Raw genomic sequence first — 18,413 nt, 5'->3', positions numbered from 1 at the left:
GACATATAGACTTGGATAGAGAAACTCCATGATACATAGGTAGATGTCCTCTCTTGGACTCATCCATTGAAAAGCTTTTCAATATAGTGTCGATGTAGGTTGCTTGAGTGAGTCCTATCATTCTCTTAGATCTATCTCTATAGATTTGTATCCCTAGAATATAGGATGCCTCACCCAAATCCTTCATCGAGAATCTACCTGATAACCATATCTTTGTTGACTGCAACATCCCTATGTCATTCCCAATGAGTAGGATGTCATCAACATAAAGTACTAAGAATGTTACCGCATCCTTAACTACTTTCTTGTACACGCATGGTTCCTCCGGGTTCTTGATGAAACCAAAATCCTTTATTGTTTCATCAAATTTCTGGTTCCAACTTCTTGATGCTTGTTTTAGACCATAAATTGATCTCTGAAGCTTGCATACCTTATGCTCGCTTCCCATGGAGGTGAATCCTTCAGGCTGCATCATATAGATTTCTTCCTTAATGTTTCCATTAAGAAATGCAGTCTTCACATCCATTTTCCATATCTCATAGTCATACCATGCTGCTATGGCAATTAGGATTCTTATGGACTTGAACATTGCGACTGGTGAAAAGGTTTCATCATAGTCAACTCCTTGTCTTTGAGTATAACCTTTTGCAACCAATCATGCCTTATAGGTCAACACCTTGCCATCAGGCCCAAGTTTTCTTTTGTAAATCCATTTACATCCTATTGGAACAATTCCATCAGGAGGATCTACTAAAGACCAAACTTGGTTTGAATGCATCGAGTCTATTTCCGACTGCATTGCTTCAAGCCATAAATTAGAATCCGCATCAGAAATTGCTTTCTTGAAGTTTCTTGGATCACATCCAATATCGGGTTCACTTTGATCCCCTTCAAGAAGAAGACCATATCTAACAGGAGGCCTAGAAGTCCTCTCGGATCTTCTAGCAATAGGCGTGTCTTGTGATGATTCTTGAGGTGTAGGATCGTTAATTTGTATTTCGGGTTCTTCTCGAATTTCTTCGAGTTCCATCATCTTGCCTTTCTTATCCAATAAGAATTCCTTCTCCAAGAAGGTGGCATTCCTTGAAACAAACACCTTTGTTTCAGCAGGATGATAGAAATAATATCCGATTGAATTCTTCGGATACCCCACAAAATAACATAAGATGGATCGACTATCCAACTTATCTCCCACTGTCTGCTTCACGTAAACAGGACATCCCCAAATCCTCAAGTACGAATACTTAGGAGCTTTTCCATTCCATAACTCGTATGGTGTTTTATCTACTACTTTAGTGTGAACGTTGTTCAACAACAAAACCGCCGTTTCAAGCGCGTAGCCCCAAAACGATGGTGGGAGCTCAGTGAAGCTCATCATGGATAGAACCATGTCCAACAAGGTTCTATTACGACGCTCCGAAACACCATTCAGCTGTGGTGACATAAGAGGAGTCCACTGAGAGAGAATCCCATTCTCTTTTAGATAGTCCAAAAACTCGGCACTTAAGTATTCTCCACCACGATCCGATCGAAGTGCCTTAATACTTTTGCCTAGTTTGTTTTCTACTTCAGCCTTGAATTCTTTGAACCTTTCAAATGCTTCAGACTTATATTTCATTAAATATAAATACCCATACCTAGAATGATCATCAGTAAAGGTAATGAAGTAGGTGTTGCCACATTTAGTACCAATCCTAAATGGACCGCAAACATCTGTATGGATCAAATCCAACAGATTTTGACTACGCTCAGGTTTTCCTTTGAAAGGAGATTTAGTCATTTTTCCCTTTAGGCAGGACTCACAAGTAGGTAGAGAGTTAATATCAGACATATCAAACATGCCCTCTCCCACTAGCTTGTTCATCCTCCTTGAGGAAATATGACCTAGCCTAGCATGCCAAATGTTTGCCGGGTTTTGACTATCGTTTTTCCTTTTAATTGTTGTTACCGGTTTATCAACATAATTAATTGGAACGTCTTTTAATTTTAAGTTATATAGATCGTTTTTAAATTGTCCACTTCAAATCAAACATTCATTCTTGTAAATATTGCAAATCTCATTCACAAAATTACAAGAAAACCCATCTCTATCAAGCATAGAAATAGAAATAATTTTTTAATGAAATCTTTGGCACAAATAAAAATATCTTTCTCATAATACAACTTAAAATTGGTTTGCAAAATTAAACAAATATTTCCCATAGCTATGGATTTAATTCTGGAACCATTCCCGAGCCTTGACTGGGTCTCACCCATCCTTAGCCTATTACTTCTTGTCATCATTTGTAACTCATTGCAAATGTGAGATCTACATCTGGTATCCAATACCCAAGAAGTAGTATTAAGAAAAACATTTATTTCAATGTAAAACATACCCTTTGCAGTTCGCAACTGCTCGAGGTATTTCTTGCAGTTACGTTTCCAATGATCGGGTTTCTTGCAGTGATGGCAAACTTGTTTAGATTTGTCCAATTTTGCATGTAACATTTGGACTAGAGATCATGGTCCAACCATTTCTCTAGTTCGGCCAACCTTTCGGCAGTTACATCAGCCGGGGCTGTTTTCGGAGAAGCCTTTTCTAACACTTAAAAAATCTTTTCCGAACTTAGGACAATCTTAACTTATGGAATCATTCTGTATTGTTTGCGCCAGTAAGTTTGTTTTGTTCGAGAATTGAAACATGTGGATTACGAAGATTCATCATAATGATATACTGAGATGAAACAGACAATTATCGATGATTGTTTAATTAATTTACTAAGACATAAAATATGGCGAGATTTCATTTTATGAATTACACTCCCACTATTTTGACGATTTCACTACCCTCTAGTGAAAACGAGAAACATTTTCTTTAGTGGGAACATGGAGTCCAATTGACAAACTATAGTCCCGAATAATATCAGCCAACTATAATTTTCAAAAGGTAGAGCCCAATTGCTTCCAAAGCAACCTCCATGTTTTTACCTCATGTCCAATAAGGGCCCAATAATATGACGCCGTTTATTGTGACATGTCAAGATGACCCATCAATATTAAGTTGTGATGGACGGTCGTCATGTGGATCCCCCAATAATATGAGCCGATCCCATGGGAGTTCCACCCAACTTACAACATTTTTCGATCCAATGTACAGCTTTTCGACGAATGGGCCCCCCAATAATATGAGCCGGACCATATCCGCGGGTAGCATCTCATGCATTGATCGTTGATGGAAGGTAGGAAAATTTAAACAATATTTAAATTCCCTTTTATTAATCTTGATATCAATTTTAAATCATATTTAAAATAAGGGATTTTAATTTTGAAAATTTGTCTCATCATTTAAAATTTGTATGCTTGCGGGATTCATACAATTTAGTCTAAACATGCATATAATAATATCATATATTATTTAGGATGATCGATTCCATTTCTAATCGACCCGTAGTTGCCAATCACGAGTCTAAGTCCAATCCTAGGTGATATGCAAGTATGCAATGCAATCCTATTACATTGTGCTTCCAATTTACATTTCTTCAGTCTTCATTGTCTGTTGGGCCCACCATTTCTTCAAATCTTTGTCTCCCACTAAGTCTAATAAATTTACAATAAATCTCGATGACAAATATGGGATACATTTGTAGGGGTGGGAACGGGCCATAAACTAGGCCCACTTTTATTACATATGACAATCATATTGGGCTATAAACCAAGCCCATTAATAAACACCAACAACAATAAGACAAATGTAAATTCCTAACATACACCTACAAAATTGGTTATGGCAATCGATCATCCCATTATCCAATTTTAAATTCAAAATTTAAATAATTGGATAAACATGTTGTGGCATCATAATTTAAAAGATAAAATCATATTTTATCTTATCCATCCATAAGATCACATCTTATCATCAATTGTACCAAAATAATCAATTTTCAAAATTCAATTTAACGGATAAAATATTTAAATTTTCCAAAAATTCAAATTTATCCAAAAATCAATTTTAAAATTTCAGACTCGAACAATTCGATCCGATGCCTCGTGATCTTATCAAAAACATTTTTCGATCGGATCAAACACTAGAATTTCAAAAATTCAAAATTTTCAAAAATCAATTTTTAATTTTTCCGGGCTGCCCGGGACAATCCCGGGCAGCCCGTGCCCTGACCGGGCGCGGGCTGGGCAGCCCGCTGCTACCCATTGGGCAGCGACGATCGCTGCCCTTTTTCTTGCCCGTCAGAAAAATAAAATTTTTGATTTTTAAAAATATGTTTTGTTTCAAAAAACTGAGGCTTAAAAATTTTGTACAATCGATTAATTTAATCGTTTGATCTGAGCAACTTGGCTCTGATACCACTAATGGAAAACCGTGTTCCGATCAATTAGAATTGATACCCAATGCAGCGGAAGTTTAAATTTTTTTTTATTTTTTCTTTGATATGAAACAATTTCATATCATGGGTATCAAAACGTTTAACGATTAAATCACACAAGTAAAATAAATAATAATTAATTAAATATTTTACCTCCAATCTCGAAGCGAGATTATGGACACCAACAGAATTTAATCTGCTCTTCTTGTATATCCCGGGAACCGATGGCGTCACGATCAATCACCGGAATAAGGTCCACGAACAGAAAACAGAAACCCTCTGATTGACTGCACTAGAAATCAATCAGAAGTTTTGCGTAGAGAATAAACAGATATGATCTGTTAATTCAAAATTGTAATTTTTTTACAAAAATCACAAGTCTAAATTTTCTCCGGGAGGGACAAGGATTTCGAAAACCCTTAGAATATTTAGAGTGTAATTTCAAAAATTATAAGACACAAAAGTGTTTGATTTTCGAACCCAACACCTCTATTTATAGATAATTTCTAGTTATAATTGTATGAGGACTCTAACTCCTTAAAGCCCACAATCCATAACTTAAGCCCAACAAGCCAAGCCCGTTGTTATAGAAATTAATATAAAATTCATCGTGACTCCGATTGATAAACTGATTTCACCAATATGCACAGAAACCATTTCTGCATCTTTTAGAGTCAAGATAATTTTTCTGAATCCGAATTCAGTGATTTCCAAAAATGCCCATCACTATGTCATTTTAGGAAATTCCACTCCCTTTAGTTGAGAAATCCAATTTCTCTTTCATTAAATTTAACTCTTTAAATTTAACTATCTCTACGGGATTTTAGTAATCCATTACTTGTGTAACCCTCAATGGTTCAGGAATACAGCTAGCCGTGGGCTCACAACTCCTTGTGACTCGGAACAACAATTTCTGACTTACCCAACGAATCATGGTAAGAGCGTCTAGCAACATCGCCCCATGATTCCCTAGGTATTACTGATAGTGCCTGCAAGAACCAGTAGATTTTGGTTAGCGTACAGTACGGTTCCTTCAACCAAATATCCCGTTCGAATCAACAACCATTGGTGCATCGAGAGTCGTTCGAGATTCGATAACTATGCACAACATCTTGGAGATCTATTAGTGACATCGCATGTGTTACTAGGATAACCATTAACCTAAAACACATCATGTACTCTGGCCAGAGATTCGTCACACTAATATCTCCTCAGATCGCATAGGATATCCACACTCGCAAGTATGTGGTGAATCCTTGACAACAAAGCATCGACTCCTATATGCGTCGTAACTGTACCCAATCCCGACACCTGATGACCCCCATAGAGTCGGTAAACGATTCAAAGCACAGTACTAGCATATAGAGTCTCAATGATGTTTCAAGTAATAAGGACTAATGGTGTACAACCAAAAACACGAACTTTATCCACTCGATAAGTGATAACCACTTGGAAAGTCCGAATAGGGTAGTTCGATCATTCATCATATGAATATCCATTTGCATGCTTCGAACATCTCTATGTTCCCTACCAATGAAACGTGGTACTTTGCATCGCAAATGCTAGTCTCAAACTCGAGCGATCCTTATCCTTATTTTCGGACGGCTCAATCGACTAGGAACTGTTTAGAATATACAGTGACTATAAGATGTGTTTCATGATAGTCATCCCCATGTACTACCACATCTTACATACACTATAGTATATTCAAGGTCTTTATCAAAACAACAATAGTATATCAAAATATAACAATATGAAGAAAGATAAAGTCATTGCCATTAATAAAATATAAATTATATATTAAACAAAGATTGTTTACACAAAGAGTCATAAAAGCCCTTAGCCACAAGTTGGCTATCCGGGCACCCACTCTTTCAATCTCCCACTTGCCCTAAAGCCAACTAGTCATATTACGTAATCCCATTGCTTCGCGATGTTTGTCAAACAATGGTCCTGGCAAGGGCTTCGTAAGCGGATCAGCGATATTGTCTGCAGAGGCCACTCTCTCGACTGTAATGTCTCCTCTTTCCACGATCTCCCGGATGATGTGGTATTTCCTCAGTATGTGTTTGGATCTTTGATGAGACCTTGGTTCCTTTGCCTGAGCAATGGCACCAGTGTTGTCGCAGTACACCGGGACTGGACCAACATATTCTGGAATCACACCCAACTCTTGGATGAATTTCCTCATCCAAACCGCCTCTTTAGCAGCAGCTGATGCTGCAATGTATTCTGCCTCAGTCGTGGAATCCGCTGTGGTGTCTTGCTTGGAACTCTTCCAAGAGACAGCACCGCCATTGAGGCAGAATACATTGCAGCATCAGCTGCTGCTAAAGAGGCGGTTTGGATGAGGAAATTCATCCAAGAGTTGGGTGTGATTCCACTACGCTCAATACAGAAGCAATGATATAAATACAAATATGAGCATGCACATGACTTTAAAAATCAGGGTTAAATCACTTTACTCATGGTGCCTGGAATACACAGTACCGGGCAAGAGAGCGACTCCGCGTGGTACTCGTATATTCCCAAGACACGAATCCTCAGGAAGAATCGCCTCGAATGATGGAAACTATCTTGACTCACATCATACCCGATGCAGTCTCCGTAAAAACATATGCATGTGCTAAAAACAGTAAAACATATCCAATACAGCACATACATCATTCATCACACACATATGTATAAATATCATGCCGGATATCTCGGTCAGTACTTACATACCTCTAACACTGCAGGTCAACTCCTAGCACACCCGTCTAGGTCCAAAGCCTACAAGTCTGCTCTACTGCATCTACACATGCAAAAGTCCATGCATCACTATAAATGCTCTAAAAGCCTTAACTAAGCTATTTCATACTCCTAAATATTTTTAGGAAGTCAAATTATACCTTCGTCCGTCGTCAGCCCGCTGGTGTAGAATCGCCTCAAAACTTAAGCACACCTCCGCTACAACGCCGGGATCGCTAGACAACTTCCAGATTCCCAATAGGATGCCTAGAACTCTGTAGATCTAAGTAAGAAGGTTCGAAAACCAGAGGAAAGGAGGGGAAGTCGGTGCACAGAATGAGGGCTCGGACCCCTTATTTATAGACGGCGATCGGAACGTCCGATCCCTCATCAGAACTTTCGATCGCGAATGGAGCGTCCGATCGTGACATCGGAACGTCCGATGTCACCTCACGTGCGTAAGCAGTGATGTCATCTTGCTGACGTCGGTGATGACGCCAGCCCTATCTAGATCGGAACGCCCGGTCCTCCAACGGAACGTCCGATCCCGATCGGAGCTTCCGATCTGTGCTTCGGAGCTTCCGATCCACTTCGGATAATTTTAGGCAAAATTTAGTAATTAATTTCCTTAATTACCTTGATTAATTGCGGGTCACTACATCCCTCGCCATTAATCTTAGGACTATCAAACGTAAGGTCGGCAGGTCGGCTAGAATATTAGATCATTTAAAGATTCGACCTTCCATCATTAGGGAAGATTTGGACGAGATCTCAGTCAAGATTCAAGGGATTGCAGTCTCAATATTCTTGGATTCTAATTAAAGAAGGAAGGCAACAAATCCAGAGGCATCTCCAATAAATACCAGGTTCAATTTCATTATTAGGTATTCCAACTTCACTGAGTGCACACACATCACTCACTATATTTCACTATCCTATCATCTAACTTGAGCGCAGAGCCGATCCTTGTTGTCTAGAGGCCCTGGGCGAAATATAAATTTTTTCCCAAGTTTATCTTTCGATCAATAATTTTTCTTCCATGAGCACTGCTTCAGTGCTTCTTCCAAAAAAAAAAATACTTTTACGTCATCCATGTAGCATATATTCCTACAAAAAAAAAAAACAACACAGGAAACTCATTTATAGTGTCTTCTTGATGCACTTTTAGAGGCAAAATCATCAATGATATAAGAACAATAAAACCCGAGATGAAGATTTTTTCTTTAATTCAAAATCCACATGTAACGTAACACATTTCTTGAAAGTCCATAAAATACACAAAATTTTAATCAAACCATGAAAAAATAATCACTCAAATTTATGTCTAAGAAATTAATTAAAGAAAAAAATAGATTTGAAAAAATGATTACTCACAAATGCACTAAGTAAAAATAATAAAAAAATTAACAAACCTAAGAAGAAAGGGTTTCTTGTGAGATTGTGAATATATAAACCTTTGTCTCGCAAGGCGGCAACGGTTTTTCTCTTTATCGGAGCGAAAAAGTTTTTGATAGGTATAGAGTGAGTTTTTGATCGACAAGAAAGAACTGAAAGATTGTGAAGATATACATTTTGAGTATAATGGACTTTTTTTAGAATTATTTTATTTGATATATAAGTATATATATATATATATATATATATATTCTTAGAATTTTGGGCCCCTAATTTTTTTCAAAATTTTTAGGCCCTGGGCAGGAGCCCTGGTACCCCTGTCCCAGGGGCGGCTTTGCTTGAGCGTCGGATGAGATACGCCGAAAACATATTTCGGCCCCTCTTGACACTCTTGTTGTTGGTTGCAGGCTTATGCAGGTCTAGCTCCTTTAGCTCGGCCAGGAAGATAACATTATTGAGCATTATCAATTGGCTCCGTCTGTGGAAAACTTTGAGATAAGACATAGATATGGCAATCGTCAGTGCGGAGAAATAAGTATGGCTAACTTGACTTTATATCAGCTCACTCAGCTGATCACCCGCACAGTGGAGGAGGCTCTTAACTGGAACCAGCCACCACCACCTCCACCGCCTCCAGGAGGAGGTCAGCCCAACCAAATGGATTCTCTGTGGGAAGAGCTCTGGAGGTTGGTTCGGCAACTGGGAGGCCGACCTGGTCCGATTCACAAGAAAAGCCCCTTCTCCCTTGCCATTTCGAACGAGGAGCTCCGCGTGAATTTCCGACGATCGACAGTGGGGAGTATTTTGGTAGTTCTGATCCGAATGAGAATTTAGGGAGATTTGAAAATACTGCCCTGTTGCACAGGTATTCGGATTCAATAAATGTCAGGTTTTCCTTACCACCTTAGTAAATTCGGTGCAACAGTGGTTCAATCTCCTGCAGCCCGGCAGTATCCATAGATTTAACGACTTCAACACAGCTTTTGTTCACCAATTCGCGAGTAGCAAGAAATTCTTGAAGACCTCTCTTAGTTTGTTCACCCTGAAACAATTCAAGGTTGAGCCTCTAAGAGAGTATATCCAACGCTTTAATACAGCAGCTCTGGAGGTGCCTGATGCGACTGTTGATATGTTGGTGAACTCTTTCACCCAAGGTTTAAAAGGAGGAGAATTTTTTAAGTCCTTGGTTAAGAAACCTTCTGTAACTTTTGATGAGCTCCTCGACCGAGCTAAGAAATATGCGAAACTAGAGAATTCTCACATGCAGAGGAGGTTGGAAGGATCATCAGAGAGTAAGTCAGGGGCGAAGGCAGAAGAGAAAGTGGAAGTATGGAAGAAGCGGGCGATGGAGGAGCAAGGTCGGGCTAAGGGATCTTACCCTTATGTGCCCCTTACTTTAAGTTTGGAGAAGGCGATGCAAGTGTGTGAGGAATGACAGATACTTGAGAAGTCCACGATTGCCTCCATCCAATAAATTTTGCGAGTTCCACGAAGAATATGGACACCTCACTAATGACTGCCAGATATTGGGCGATGAAGTTCAAAGGATCATTCATGAGGATCCTAGGATGAGGGTCGAGCTGGACCACCTTGTCATGGCCAAGCTTCCCAATGGGGAAACCAAAGGAATGAGGGTCGAGGAAACATACCCAACTAGCAAGGAAGAGCTCCCCAAAATGATCAGTGAGATCAAGTGGAACGGATAGAAAATCACCCAAATAGGGGTATTATACATTTTATTTCAAAAAGGACTACAGATGGAGACACATGGAAAGCTCGAAAAGCCTACAGGCATAGACTGAAGAATTTTGAGGTGAATTCTCAGTCTAATTACCCTACCAATCCAGATATAAGCTTTGGGAGAGATGACTTGAAAGATGTGGTAGTACCTCACAATGACCCATTGTTAGTATCTCTAACCATTGCTAATTATGATGTGGCCGGAATCTTTGTCGGAACGAGAAGCTCGATCAACATTATATTCAAGGAGACCTTGGATCAAATGAAGTTATATGGGTTTGAATTGGAGCCCATCACCACGGTTCTATATGGATTCACTGTCCATGCTTTGCAACACCTAAGTCAAATAATGCTCGCATTGTCACTGGGGAGTAGAGAGCATCACGTCACAAAGATGGCTTGCTTTACGGTGGTGGATGCGCCATCTTCTTTTAATAGGATTTTGGGCCGCCATAACTTAAGTGACATCCGAGTTGTGGATTCTACTTATCATCAAAATTTTAAGTTCTCGGTTGGCAGAGAAGTGGGAGTTGTTCGAGGTGGTCAGAAGTTATCTCGGCTGTGTTATGTGAATGAGGTAAAAATCGATGCAAAGAGTAGTCTAAAAGAAGTAGGAATGGTGTCAATAGGCCGCGTGCTGTTGCGAAATTTTGTGCCCGCAAGGGCACGATGTCAAGTTTTAATAAAGTATGAGTAGAGTATCGTTCCCACGAGTATTAAAAATTTATATTCACACTAAATACTGTAATTAAAATAATCTCAATTTTTTTTAGAAAATCAAAGTTTAAAATTCAATAAACAATAAAAAAATAAAGAATCTAGAATTTCAAGGATGGCTTTGGGTACACGATCTGAGACGGGTTCTAGATACAAGATATCACTCGATTTTTATTCATACAATTCATATCAATTGATTATATCATCTATTTCAATTTATAGGCCAAGAACCATTAATTGTTATTTACTGTCTCTCCCAAACGCCGAGTACATGTTATTATTCTAATGCTAATTTTGATATCCCTATCAGAAATCAAAAAACAAAACAATTTAATCAAGTTCTATGGTTCTCTTTCAATGACCTCAAAGGAACTTGTAGGCCTCCCGAACTCTACAAAAATTCTAGGTTGTGTTTTCCTATGATCCTATTCAAAAGCTCCTCTCCCGAGTGCCAGATTTCAAATAAATATAACAGTTTAGTTATTGATCAAGTAATTGAAAGACAATCAAAAAAGGAATACACAAATAAATTGTTAAGAATAAATAATAGTAGGCAAAATAATAGCAAAATATGAAACTCCCATCAAGATCCGTCAATCTCTAGAAACAACCAATATGTTTATAATGAAATAATTAAACACATAGACATATTCAAAAATCTGATAATAAATCAAGGCAGATGATAAAAATCACAGAGTAGAGTTGATTCTCCATCCCCAGATGAATTTCCTCTATCTTTTGATTCGATTTGTCTTTCGCTCCCATGTCTCAAATCCGTATCCCAAGCCTCTTTGAAAGTGTAGTTGTGTGTGGTTCTATTGTTTGGGTGCCGCTTCTTCTCTTATCGATTCTATCAAATTTGTGCGTCTCTTCTGCGGCTCTACTATGCGGCTCTTTTTTTTTTTTTTTTCTATTATGTGCATCCAAGTCCCTTTTATATGTGCTTCAAATCCACTACATAAAAGCCCGAAAAAGTCTCAAATTTTCCTTCCTTAAAAAATTACAAATCTAACTTTGCGATGGCGCGGGCGCGCATGATCTTTGAATTTGCACTTCTTTTCACGTCCATGACAGCGCGGGCACGCCTGTTGAGAGGTGCAGGCGCGCATGACTCTAGCATGTGCTATTCTGCAGCGCGCGACAAATTTTAAAAATTCATATCTCATAATCTAACTATCGGATCGAGCTGAAATTTTGACAAGAGCTTCAAAACATCCTAAATTCATTATGAATGGTAGAGATTGGGTTTAGATATCTCAATAATTCCCAATAATTTTTTGAAGTTGCTGTTCCGTATTTCATCCTTCCGCTTCTTCTTGTTACTTTTGCTCCAATCCTTGCAACTCACAAAAACAACAACTAACACGCATAAAATCCACTCGATACATAATAAAAGCCAAGTAAAATAATATATAAATTAAGTGCATAAATTGCACTTATAAAATTTCTCAAACTTATACTTTTGCTAGTCCCGAGCAAAACAATAACGAGTAATGTAATCAGCCTCCGAATTTTAACATTCAAAGATTCAATACACATGTTCACTAATTTTCTAAAGAGTTCTCGTGTGTGTGTGATTTTCCAATCTTGTCTATCCTCCTCGATTTTGATACAATATTGCAACAAATTTGTTTCATAGAATCATCAACTCTGGTCTCTTGTTACAAAACACTCTCTACCGAGTTCAACTTCTACTCACTAAGATCAAAAGAACTTTTCAATTTATATCACAGTTTTTCATAAAATCGTAGGATTTTGCACCTAAAAGTCAGCACTACATTTAGAGCTATCACTCTATCCTATAGCTCAAGAAATGAAGCGCTCTATCCTACAACGCATGAGAAGCGCTGTTGGGAAAAGAACAAGCGCGATAGCGCTAAGGAGGGGCGCAAGACTTGTGCTAACAAGAAGGAAGGCAGCGCGATAGCTCTTCGTTTAGGCCAGCTGCGTTTTTTCTATGGTTGAGAAGAGATTGCGAGGCAGACACATGCTCGAGCGAGCACGCCTTGTTGCCGCTCAAGAGAGAAAAACAAGAATAAAAAATTTTTGGAACAAAACTATTCTCGCTCGAGCGAGATTTGTTGCCGCTCGAGCGAGAGATCGGGATTAGAAAAAAATAGAAATTTTGGAATTTAAAACTCTTATTTTTCGGACTTTATTTCTTGGGCTTTATAATACGTATAAATAGGAGTGAAGAAAGAAAAAGGGGTTCCAGAGGTTTCGGACGCAGACGACATCAGAGAGAGGTCGCTACAGGCTCCAAGCTTGGGAGAAAATTTCTTCTGTTCTTCTTTATTTTTATTTATTGAATTATAATTTCAACTATTGAGTAGTTTTTCTTCAACCAATATGGCGTGATTGGGCCGAACAAATTCATGTAAAAAACGTGAATGTTTATTTGCCATTTTTCAGACTTGATTTTATTTTTTTTGATTGTTAGATTCATATTTGTCTTGTGGATAGTCTGATCAACTGTTTGTTTGCATGTTAATCGGTTTCAAGTCGACAGAGGAGAGATTGATTTTGATCAATTTAATAATCAACACATGGTAAAACAGACTAGAAATATAATTCGATTTCAGTGTGCGGTTTGAGTGTAAACTGAATTTTTACAAATATTTAATGCATTCAAATTTGATTTGAATTGCGAAAGATTAATCCGTAAATATTTGAATAGGTTTGATTGTTCTAGAAATAGACATTTGAATAAGTTAGGAGAATTCCCGTAATTTAAGATTAAATCTGAATTTTGAATCGACTACATGTTACATGATTTGTTCGGTACCTACGTGTGTCTTGGTTGTTTTGTTTTAATTAAATTTTTATTTCAACTATTTTAATTCTTATTTTTAAGCAGTTTTTATTTTAAATTCTTATTTTATTTAAATCAAATTTATTTTTATGATTTTGTCTAGATTAAGTAAAATAATTAATTTTTGAGAATTGACAACAGTCCATGTGGGATCGATACTTCGCCTCTCTATCCACTTACTATTACTTGACCTAGTGCACTTGCTAGTAAATACCAAATTTAGCAGTCCTGTATTGTCCTCAATGTACAATAAACAAATGAAATAGCATAGAAATGCTCATACCTGTGACAACGACTATCAATAGTCGTCATATTTTTCATCGTTATTTGCATCGCATTGGGGTATAGTAGGGGTAACACCACCCAAATTCATCTCCACACATCCTAAAAAAATGACAAGGGACAAAACTTTAAGAAGTAAATACATTAAAATAAATAAAAATAATAAATAAATAATACTAAAAACTCTTGGGTTGCCTCCCAAGCAGCGCTTAGTTTATAGTCCTTAGCCTGACTGCGTCTGCACTTTCAAAACTTTAAGATCTGTGAATAAACTGCAGACATAGACAAAACAAAATAAATTAATCCAAAAAATAATGATAATAATAAATAGAAAATAAAAAATAATAATTCTAAATCAAAATCAAGATCACTTGTTAACAGTATTAGTGCACAATAAATTAAATCAATCCCCGACAACGGCGCAAAAAAATTGTTGCGTAATTTTGTGCCCGCAAGTGCACGGTGTCAAATTTTAATAAAGTGTGAGTAGAGTATCGTTCCCACGAGGATTGAAAATTTATATTCACACTAAATACTATAATTAAAATAATCTCAACTTTGTTTAAAAAATCAAAGTTTAAAATTCAATAAAGTAAAATAAAATAAAGAATCTAGAATTTCAAGGATGGCTTTGGGTACATGATCTGAGATGGGTTCTAGATACAAGATATCACTCAATTTTCATTCATACAATTCATATCAATTGATTATATCATCTATTCCAATTTATAGGCCAAGAACCCTTAATTATTATTTACTGTCTCTCCCGAATGCCAAGTAAATGTTGTTATTATAATGCTAATTTCGATATCCCTATCAAAAATCAACCAACAAAAAAATTTAATCATGTTCTATGGTTCTCTTTCAATGACCTCAAAGTAACTTGTTGGCCTTTACGAACTCTACAAAAATCCTAGGTTGTGTTTTCCTATGATTCTATTCAAAATCTTATCTCCCGAGTGCCAGATTTCAAATAAAGATAGCAATTCAATTATTGATCAAGTAATTGAAAGACAATCAAAACAGGAATACACAAATAAATTGTTAAGAATAAATAATAGTAGGCAAAATAATAGTCAAAACATGAAACTCCCATCAAGATCCGTCAATATCTAGAAACAACCAATATGTTTATAATGAAATAATTAAACACATAGACATATTCAAAAATCTCATTATAAATCAAGGCAGATAATAAAAATCACAGAGTAGAGTTGATTCTCCGTCCCCAGATGAATTTCCTCTGTCTTTTGATTCGATTATCCCTGTCTTTCGCTCCCACGTCTCAAATCCGTGTCTCAAGCCTCTTTGAAAGTGTACTTGTGTGTGGTTCTGTTGTTTGTGTGTCGCTTTTTCTTGAAACAAATCTAATTCTACTTTAAATTAAACTAAATAAAAAATACGGATTTACAAAAATTTTAAATTAAATAAAAATTTTGGCATAACCTATTTGTTTATGTGAAAACCCGTCTGTCTCAGACAGCAAATAAAATAAAATGAAAGAAATAAACAACCAGCGACACAAGTAAACTAGACCGAGAAAAGAACGAGAACCCAAGAAAGAGATTCGACTTATCAAATATCCAAAAGTTTAAAAATCTAATGTTTACATGCCCAAAAATAATTCTAACAAAACATTACTTATACATTTGTCAAATAAGCAAAATAAATGCTTCATAACATATAAATTCGAGTAACTATGCGAAAGACTGGCACAGGTCGGAGGGAGGTGCCGTGCCCGCATCGCAGTTCGCTCGATAGTCTTGCCCCTCAATCTCAATGATAACATAAACCTGCACCAAGTAGATGTAGTGAGCCTAGGGGCCCAGCAAGAATATGGGGAAAATAACGAGTAATACATACATATATGCACACGTAATTAAAAATAACTTGTACTAAAAATATTTTGTTTTGTGCTCTTACTTTAAACAAAAATAGACTTCTAAAACTGAGAGAACATGAATATAACATATGCATGGCTAAGTCAAATATAATCAATATAACTGAATAATCTGTTCTGAAACATAGTCATATAAATAGTGAACTTAGATCCTTGAATTGTGACTCTGTATTTTCGATCATGATCATGGCTGCAGTGCATTATGCCGCAAGGAGGTCAGGTATCTCTCAACCCATCTTGCCCATACTTGGTAAGGGAGACCAAGATTTCTCTCAACCCCACACTTACACGTAAATTTTGGTAAGGTAGGCCAAAACGTCTCCCAGCCCTACACATACACGTCAGGTGGTAAGGTAAACCATAATGTCTCCTAGCCCCACACATACACGTAAATTTCTATAGTCACAATCATCTCACTTCGTTCGTAAAATATTTTCTTTCATACTTGATTCAAGGATTTAGCATGCATATGTAAATATAACGTACTTGTAAACATTTAGTCGATAATCATGCAAATGACTCACACATGGATGACCGGGATGGTAATTTAGGGAGCAAATCAAGGATAGGAATCTAAACCATAATTTCACGCTTAAGACATTTCGAGTTGTTCGCCCGTAAAACTTGTAACTTACTCGATTCTTATTCAAAAATAATTCCTCTTGAAATCACTACTCCTTCACACTTAAAACTAAATAAAGAAGTCATCCTCCAGGTATTATTCCTATACAATCATTTTATAAAAATTTATTTTCGGACAGCAACCTCATTTAATTCCAAAAATTCTGCAACTATCCAATCAATAGCCTAAAGCTCCATCTAGACTTAACCGAATTCGTTTCCGCTTGAACCAACATTTTCCTATCATCCTAAACTATTTCCAAACCTGAGCTCTTAACCAAAACCCAAGTTTAACCCTGTTTTAAAAATCAGTTTCTGGACAGCCCTGATTCTAACCAAAATCTGCACAAGCCATCCCCAACTAGGATCTTCATCTAAACTTCAAACCAATGTCCCTCGAATCTCCAGCCCAAATTCTAACATCATGATCACTCCTTCGACCTACTCAAACCACCCAAATAAGATTCCCTCAAGCCTAGCAGGACTCGAAAAGAACAGTCCTCAACACTGCCCTTAAAACCGATCCCTCAACACCAAATTCGATGGCCCTTTTCTTCTCCAGCTTACTAGCCATTTCAAAAAATCCTAAGCTCTACATTCTCACCCATGGTAGTCCCTATCCACCATCCAATCAACACAAACAAGCACACAACATTTCGAACCAAACATTGTAAGATAACTAATTTTCTGAAAAAAAAAATTTCAAATTCTTGGCACCATAAAATTCACCATTTCAAATTCATACTCATTTCAATCTTCATCAAGAAACCATAATATCACATTTTCTCAAGCATGTACGTAGGAAAAATGGATAGAAATTCGAACAGGGCACTTGTACATTTTTGAAAGAAGTATACACATGGAAATGAATACTCACAAATCAACCCACGACGTAATAATCTACTTGGGGTCAAGAAAAAAACCCTAATCTTGCCTAGATAGGAAAAATCAAATGAACAGGAGCTCAAAATGAGCTGAAACTCGAGCCAAGGGAGTTGCAGGGCAGCTTGAATAGCTTGCTAAGGAGGTGGCTGCGTCGACCTGGTAACTGGCCGAAGGTGCTGGAGGCGGACGGCGACGGCTGGGGAAGGTGGAAGGAAGGAGTCGATGTTGACATTGAGAAACGGGGAGGAAAATCGTGAGTGAGGCGTCTGGTGTGATATATGAGTGTATTTTTGGGAGCTAGAGTTTAATCTTAAGTTATGGATAAGGTTTGAGTGTGTAAGTATATAAATGTGAGTGTGTAAGTGTTAGGGGAAAAAATGCCACATACTTATAAAAAGTGCTAATCAAACTTAGCAATTTTGGTCTTAAATTTAATTGCACCTATAAAATACACAAGCTTGAAAAATCAAGAATTAAACACTTTAAATATTTTGATGTCACGACAATGAGTAAAATATTTAAATAGCAAGCAGAGCAACTAAAATAATTTAAACAAACTAGACGAATGTTTAAAAGAAAATTAAATATATACACAAGCGGAATAAAAATCTTTAAAATAATTTGGACAATTAAAAATCATTTAAATAAATAAGATAAGCATTTAAAATAATTTAAAATAACTAACCGCGAAACTTAGGTTATTTAAAATAAATAAGTTGGACACTCAACAATATTTAAACAAATAAGCTAAACAGTTAAAATCATTTAAATGAATAAACTAAATAATTAAAATCATTCAAATATGCAAGTTTAAACCTTTAAAATATTTAAAACAATTTAAATTGCACAATAAAAATTATTTGAATAAATAATAAAATATTTTATTAGCACGTAATTCAAATAAAAAATTAAATCAGATAAACTTAAAAATAGTAATCTTAATATTTATTAAATTTAATGCATGCGATTTAGT

The 18,413-nt window shown here is 36.8% G+C and overlaps 1 protein-coding gene across 1 annotated transcript; it reads left to right on the top strand.

The window, feature by feature from the left end:
• Window positions 1-9,020: 9,020 nt before the first annotated feature.
• LOC140889041 (uncharacterized) lies at window positions 9,021-17,697 on the top strand. Its single transcript, XM_073296743.1, has 5 exons — window positions 9,021-9,254; window positions 9,373-9,903; window positions 10,007-10,166; window positions 10,241-10,819; window positions 17,516-17,697. Exons 1-5 carry the CDS (start codon window positions 9,021-9,023, stop codon window positions 17,695-17,697), a joined length of 1,686 nt encoding a protein of 561 aa, XP_073152844.1.
• Window positions 17,698-18,413: the final 716 nt, after the last annotated feature.

This window comes from Henckelia pumila, chromosome 3 (genome assembly GCF_033568475.1).
Source record: "Henckelia pumila isolate YLH828 chromosome 3, ASM3356847v2, whole genome shotgun sequence".
Taxonomy (NCBI): Eukaryota; Viridiplantae; Streptophyta; class Magnoliopsida; order Lamiales; family Gesneriaceae; genus Henckelia; species Henckelia pumila.
This window is presented reverse-complemented; position numbering and strand designations above follow the sequence as displayed.

Excerpts from the sequence above, each read along its gene's own strand:
- LOC140889041 (XM_073296743.1), top strand. The coding sequence starts at position 9,021 with ATGGCTAACTTGACTTTATATCAGCTCACTCAGCTGATCACCCGCACA. Across the intron at positions 9,255-9,372 it reads TTTCGAACGAGGAGCTCCGC|GTTTTCCTTACCACCTTAGT; the intron begins GTGAATTTCCGA and ends AATAAATGTCAG. Across the intron at positions 9,904-10,006 it reads GTTTGGAGAAGGCGATGCAA|ATATTGGGCGATGAAGTTCA; the intron begins GTGTGTGAGGAA and ends AATGACTGCCAG.